The 6,960-nt window shown below is 51.5% G+C and overlaps 1 protein-coding gene across 3 annotated transcripts in view; it reads right to left on the bottom strand.

The window, feature by feature from the left end:
• The window catches only part of LOC109289221 (inter-alpha-trypsin inhibitor heavy chain H3-like), a 153,358-nt gene that overhangs the window by 46,698 nt on the left and 99,700 nt on the right, over positions 1-6,960 (bottom strand). For 2 of the 3 annotated variants that reach the window (XM_019505212.1, XM_019505211.1), the window contains exon 17: positions 6,647-6,703. The exons of the other annotated variant lie outside the window; for it this stretch is intronic. In XM_019505212.1, coding sequence (XP_019360757.1) covers positions 6,647-6,703 — 57 coding nt within the window. The remainder of the gene's footprint in view (positions 1-6,646; positions 6,704-6,960) is intronic. 3 annotated transcript variants of the gene reach the window in all.

Here is a 6,960-nt window from a genome sequence, read left to right on the forward strand (position 1 = left end):
TGTAGTCTTTCTGGACTTTAGGAAGATCTTTGACACTGTCTCTCACCCCATTCTCATTAAAAAATTAGGCGACTGTGGTATCGATGCCTACACAGTCAGATGGGTTGCAAATTGGCTGGAGGGCCGCACCCAGAGAGTGGTGGTGGATGGGTCATTTTCAGCCTGGAGAGATGTGGGCAGTGGGGGTCCCCAGGGCTCGGTCCTTGGGCCCGCACTGTTCAACATCTTCATCAGCGACTTGGATGAGGGGGTGAAAAGCACCTTGTTCAAATTTGTGGATGACACTAAGATGTGGGGAGAAGTGGGCATGCTAGAGGAGAGGGACAGGCTGCAATTAGATCTGGACAGGTTACAGGGGTGGGCAGATAAGAACAGGATGGGTTTCAATACTGACAAATGCAAGGTATTGCACCTGGGGAGGAAGAACCAGCAGCATACCTAAAGGCTGGGATACTCTCTTCTTGTCAGCACAGAAGCAGAAAAGGAGTCGTTATTGACTCCAAGATGAACACAGGCCAACAATGTGAGGACACGGTCAGGAAGGCCAACCATACCTTGTCATCCATCCACAGATGCATCTCAAGCAGGTCCAAAGAGATGATACTCCCTCTTTATGCGGCACTGGTCAGGCTGCAGCTAGAGTACTGCGTCCAGTTCTGGGCGCTGCACTTCAGGAGGGATGTGGACAGCATTGAGAGGGTCCAGAGGAGGGCCACTCACATGATCAGGGGGCAGAAAGGCAGGCCCTACGAGGGGAGGCTACGGGACCTGAACCTGTTCAGCCTCCACATGAGAAGGCTTAGAAGGGATCTGGTGGCCATCTATAAACTGTCCAAGGGGACCAGCAGGCAATGGGAGAGTCCCTGCTCCCCCAAACACTACCAGGAGTAACAAGGAACAACGGACATAAGTTGACAGAGAGTAGATTCAGGCTAGATATCAGGAGGCACTACTTTACATTCAGGGTAGCTAGGAACTGGAATGAACTTCCAAGGGAAGTCGTGCTCGCTCGTACTCTGGGGGTCTTCAAAAGGAGGCTAGACAGACACCTAGCTGGGGTCATCTGAACCCAGCATTCTTTCCTGCCCATGGCAGGGGGTTGGACTTGATGATCTGCTTGGGTTCCTTCTGACCCTACCAACTATGAAACCACCCCAACTCCTGGCTTTGGCTCCTTAAATGCCCTCGATGGGTCTCCACCTCATCGGCCTCTGCTGGGAGTGCAGGCTTGGAGTTTCAGCCTGCCCTTCCCTCTTACTCCTTGACTCGGCTCTGTCCCTATGCTGCACCTGGGTCTGTGGTGCCTCCCACAGGCTCAGAGGGGGCTATGCCTGTTCTGTGCCGTGAGGTGTTGGCTGGCCATGGGTTTTCACCCCAGAGGCTAAGGGTTGGGAAGCCTTGGTTGGCTTCCTGCTCTTGCCATCACGCAGTCGCAGTGGGACAGAGTTGTCGGGGTGGTCTTCTTGGCCAGATAACGCTGCAGGGATCCACAGATGCATCTCAAGCAGGTCAAAGGAGGTGATCCTCCCCCTCTATGCGACACTGGTCAGGCCGCAGCTGGAGTACTGCGTCCAGTTCTGGGAGCCGCACTTCAAGAGGGATGTGGACAACATGGAGAGGGTTCAGAGGAGGGCCACCCGCATTATCAGGGGGCAGCAGGGCAGGCCCTATGAAGAGAGGCTATGGGACCTGAACCTCTTCAGCCTCCACAAGAGAAGGTTGAGGAGGGATCTAGCGGCCTGTTACAAACTAATCAGAGGGGACCAGCAGGCATTGGGGGAGTCCCTGTTCCACCGACTACTACCAGGAGTGACCAGGAATAACGGTCACAAGCTAACAGAGGGTAGGTTTAGGTTAGATATCAGGAGGCGCTACTTCACTGTCAGGGCGGCTAGGATCTGGAACCAACTTCGAAGCAAAGTTGTGCTGGCTCCTACCCTGGGGGTCTTTAAGACAAGGCTAGACAATCACCTTGCTGGGGTCGTTTGACCCCAGTACTCTTTCCTGCCATGGCAGGGGGTTGGACTTGATGATCTGCTCAGGTCCCTTCCAACCCTACTAACTATGAAACCCCAGGGCCTGCTGGCCAACCAAGCCCCTGGGGACAGATTTGATTATGGAAGTGACCTAAGTAAACACTCACCACAAAACCAATGGTGAGGCAGGATCAGGGATGGGAGGATTGCACAAAAGCACCGCAGGACCCAGAAGCAGTAAGACACTGAGGCTGAACTAGAAAGCTGAATCAGGAAACACCTGTGACAGCTGAGGTAGGTAGGTGACCAGCAGGGGGCAGGGCTGAGGAGATATATACACATCGGCCCTGAAGCAGAGATGGGCAGTATGGCACTGGAAGCTGAAGGGGAAGGAGCCCTACATCAGACTACTTGCAGAGAAAAGCCTGAGAGACATCCTGCTATCCTGGAGAAAGGCCACTAAGGAGCTAAGGGCTAGCAGAGAATGAGACTGAGTATGGATAGGGAATTTCAGACAGCCAGTATGCTGGAGAATTAAGTTAGAGCCAGTGGGATAATGTTTTGGTTTGCATTTTTCCTGGTGGTTTGTGGAAGGGACTAAGGGGTGGTTTGGAGGTCCCATTATAGGGACCCGAGATCCCAAGGGGCATGTGATCACCTAGAGCCCTGCCAGGGGTTTGGCTCAAGGCAGAGTTTGGGGACAGAGGCCTCAGAGCAGGGCAGAGTTTGGAGCCAGAGGGTCCAGGGCAGAGTGGAGACAGAAGCTGGAACTCTAGACTTCCAGGTCTGGCACCATGGGCCTAGGATTCAGGAACCAGCAAGAGAAAAAGGGGGGCCAAGGCTGGGAAGGCCTCAGCCCTGACAAGGATATAAAGGCCTTAACAGCTGGCAGACTTTGTGAGTGCAGCAAGGCCTAGCAGCCAGACCTGCAGTCGTTTCCCCACCCCCCACCCCATGCCCCAAGGCAGACACAGTTACACAAGCACCCATGACATAAGTTTTGCCTGTCAGCAGCTAGAGGTGCAGGGCCCCAGAACCCAGAAGCCCTACACCTATCTCCTTGACAGCTGGCAGGCTGGCAAGCTGGCAGGCTTCGTGGTGTCAGCAGGGGCTATCACGCCTGCAGTTTTCACCCTGCTGCGCTTTAACACACACAGTGTCACCTATGTCACGAGTTTTGCTTGTCTGCAACTTGAGGTACAGTTTACCCCAAACCCTTGCACCTCTCTCCTTGAAACTTGGCAGGCTTTGTGGCCTCCTCAGGGACTAGCAGGCCTGAAGACCCCGCTGTGGCTTAACACATATGTGTGACATGTGTTTTGCTTTCAAGAATTTGGGGTGCAGATTCCCACAAACCCCTGCACCTATCTCCTTGAGACTTGGCAGACTTCATGCCCTCAGAAGGAGCTACCATTTCTGCAAGTTTCATCCAAATCAAGGCAGAAATGACAAGGTTATAGGCTGTTTTGTTCTTCCCCATTATAGCCTATGGACGAAACATTGAAACAGCGTCCAAATGGCAAAATGTTATGACTTGCCTCATTTTGTTTCAAGGCTGTTATGACTATATCTATTCCATTTTCATTTTGCTGTTTCATCCTCGAAAGAGGTTGAAATGGTCAAAACAAAACTGGCTGTGAAATTTCGCGCAGCCCCAGCTTCTATTGCTGCCAGCAGTGGCAGCTGCTTTCCTGCCCTTTGCAAAGCGGTGGAGCCAGGCAGGCAGTGCCAATCCTCTTCCCTTCTGCCTCCAGCCCTGGGGGGCAGGGCTGGGCTGGGCTCAGCCACATCGCAAAGAACAGGCAGAGGGAAGCCCCCACAGGTGCACAACCAACCTACCCACACCACACACACACACCCCCTCACAGACCCTACCCCACTCCATACCTACATGTACACCCAACACTGTCCCACACACCCCACTATACACATCCCACACACATACACCCAGACCCTGACCCCCACCATACCCACCCCACATACACACACCCCCCCACACCCCAACCACACACAAAACCCACACCCCTACACACACCCCACACCCACACATATACCCACATCCCATACACACACACCTACACCACCCCACACATGCACCCACACTCCCTCACACACCCTGCCCCCTCATGATACCCACACACATTCAACAGTCCCACACACCCCACACAAATCCACGTGATACCCCAAACATACCCCACCCATATCATACCCACACACATACACCCAGCAGTCGCCACAGAGCCCATACCTCAGCCACACCCACACACATTCACACATACACCCACCCCCACACCCCTCCTATGCCCCCATACACCACACTTGCACCATACCCACACCCCACACATCCCCCCAACCACATACTTCCCCAACCATACACCCCCTGCCCCTCCACACACATTGTAAAAGCAAACTGTCCCCAGCCCCAAAAGGAGTACTTCCTGGGCAAGGGGAAAGACTTCTAGCAGCAGAGATCAGAGGTTAGGGGGCAGGACTTCCAGTCACATGATGGTGACCAGGAGGTGTGGCACCTGCCAAGGGGCGGGGCTACCCTTGTGGCCCTCGATGCCTCACTAAAACTCATTAAGTGGCCCTCCACCCAAAATAATTGCCTGCCCCGGCCTATACTCAAAAAGATCATATCTTGAGATAGATATTTCTAGCTCCCCCTTACTCCTCCTGGCTTTCAAACAACCCCCTAACCTCAGCTAGCTCATCATCAGAAACAAACTCCTCACTGATCAACAGCTACAAAACAGAATAGAAACCTGTTTTAGCAATCAGTGTAGAACCTTTCAATTCATCTCCGCTGACACAACAATCAACACCCCCAACAACAAAACCATCAGAAAGTACGGATCCTGCAAATCTATCCCAGAGTATGGTACATCTCAGCCAATGCACCAGTTCCCTCATGGAAACGATGGGTTAAAATTAGACAAAAACAAAGGACCAAAATAACCAAAACCTGTTAAACTGGTTTAATGCTACTTAAAATGGTTCAAAAGTACACCTAGAAAATCAAGTACTATTTTCAACCTGTCCACCATGAACCAGTTCAGTGCTATGTGTGGACACTAAGCACTCCATGACCCACACTGTTTTATCCTCATGTCCCTTCTTCCCCCACTGCTGCAACTGACTGCTCAGTTATGTAGCCAGAACTCTATTGTCATCTTTTTTTTTTTTTTTTGATTTTTATCTCACTTGCCCACTGTAAAGCATGCTGGGCTGGGTGCTCACCCCCATCCTGTAGAGGTTGCCACGGCACTTCACACAACGATGAACCAGTTCCCAATAGCAAAACCAGTTGTTGCTTTATTTAATCTGAATTAATTATTTAGAAGATTCTAATTTTATAGCTTAATATTTAAGTCTCTCCATTTCTTTTCTTCTTCTTAAGGCTTGTCTATATAACACAGTATTTCTCAACCCATGGGTCACAACCCAAAACTGGGTCTCAAGAATATTTGAAAGGGTCGTAAGTCACAGAAAAACATGAGACAGCATGGGTTTCCCTTTGCAAGCTGACAGCATTCCAGCCTGCAAGGAGCTGTTTGGGCCAATTAGAGACAGCAGGCACACGTGCATCTGTGTACTCATACGTACACGGCCAGCATGCAACCAGGCAGGGTATTGGGAGCCGCTCCAGCAGCTGGATGCAGGTAAGTGTATGGGGAGTGGGGCTTGGAGGGCCAAGGCTTGGGGGCTGTCCAGGAAGGGGGTGCATGTGCAAAGGGGCTCTGTGTGTGTGGGGGAGGGGTTGCCTGCCAGAACTAGGGGAGGGTGATCAGGTGCAGAGGCTGCAACAGGGCAGGGGGGAGGCACCTGCCCCACCAGTGGGTAAGGGGTGGAGGAGGGTTCTTCAGGGGCAGCGGGGAGCTCCATGGCAGGGCCAGCAGCACTGGGGCTAGTGCCCATACTTGCAGGGGCAGTGAGGCAGGGAAATGCTACTCAGTGGGCAGGTGAGGCTGTGACCAAGCTGTCTAGAGCAGCATGGGAGCCCCAGCCCAGGGCAGGGAGGGTGCCACAGGTCTCTTCTCCTTCCTCCAGCCTGTGCCATGGCTGGACTTGCTCTGTTGCCACCTGCATAAGTCGGAGCTGTTGCAGCCACATGCTCTGGCCCAAGCAGGACAGGGGCAGCTGGGGGTCCCCTCCAGCAGAGCTGGTGGAGGCAGGGAGCTGCTGGTTGGGAGTAAGGGGCAACAATATGGCTCATAGGGGTGAGGGTCTGTGGGTCAGGAGTGAGGGGCATCAGCCAGGCCAGGGAGCTGTGGATCAGAAGTGAGAGGTACCAGCAGGGCCAGGGGGCTGTGGGTCAGGATGTTTACAAATGGGTCCTGGTACAAAAAAGGTTGAGAACTGATATAACAGACCTCCTGCCATTACAGTTAGATGGCAGAACACAGCAATGGGGCACAACATACATCAATTGAAGAGGCTTTTCTACCAGTTTTATTGTACCTTCTCTCCAAATCAAATAAGTCAATCTGACAGAAGACCTTTTCTGTTGACATTTGTGAGTACACACTAAGGGTTTTGCTAAGGTGGTCAGGGAGTGTAATCCTTTCACACCTCTTGATGACATAGCTATGCTAGCAAAACTTTGTAGTATAGCACTGGCCTAAGATCAGATTTTTCTTGTTCTTTAAAATTATTCAAAACAAACTTACCACTAGTATACCAAGTGGGAGGTGCAGGTTGCCTGTACAGGAAGGAAACTGATGAAACTGCATACAATAAACAAGAAAATCATTAGAAGAACTAAAATTAAAATGAATATTTTCACATTGTACATACTGGCTAAATCTCAAATCCTATCTTAGTTTTAAGGCATAAGTGCCATGGAAAGTTTGATTAGCTGCAGCATGATAGTTTTTGCCACTCCTTAATCAGGCATAATGATAACAAGATAGATGCTCTCTATGGCACTGGTTTTCAATCTTCTTCCATTTGTGGACTGCTAAATTTTTTTGAATGGAGGTGT

The sequence above is a fragment of the Gavialis gangeticus genome, unplaced genomic scaffold (assembly GCF_001723915.1).
Source record: "Gavialis gangeticus isolate Ggan-Ray unplaced genomic scaffold, GavGan_comp1, whole genome shotgun sequence".
Classification (NCBI taxonomy): Eukaryota; Metazoa; Chordata; order Crocodylia; family Gavialidae; genus Gavialis; species Gavialis gangeticus.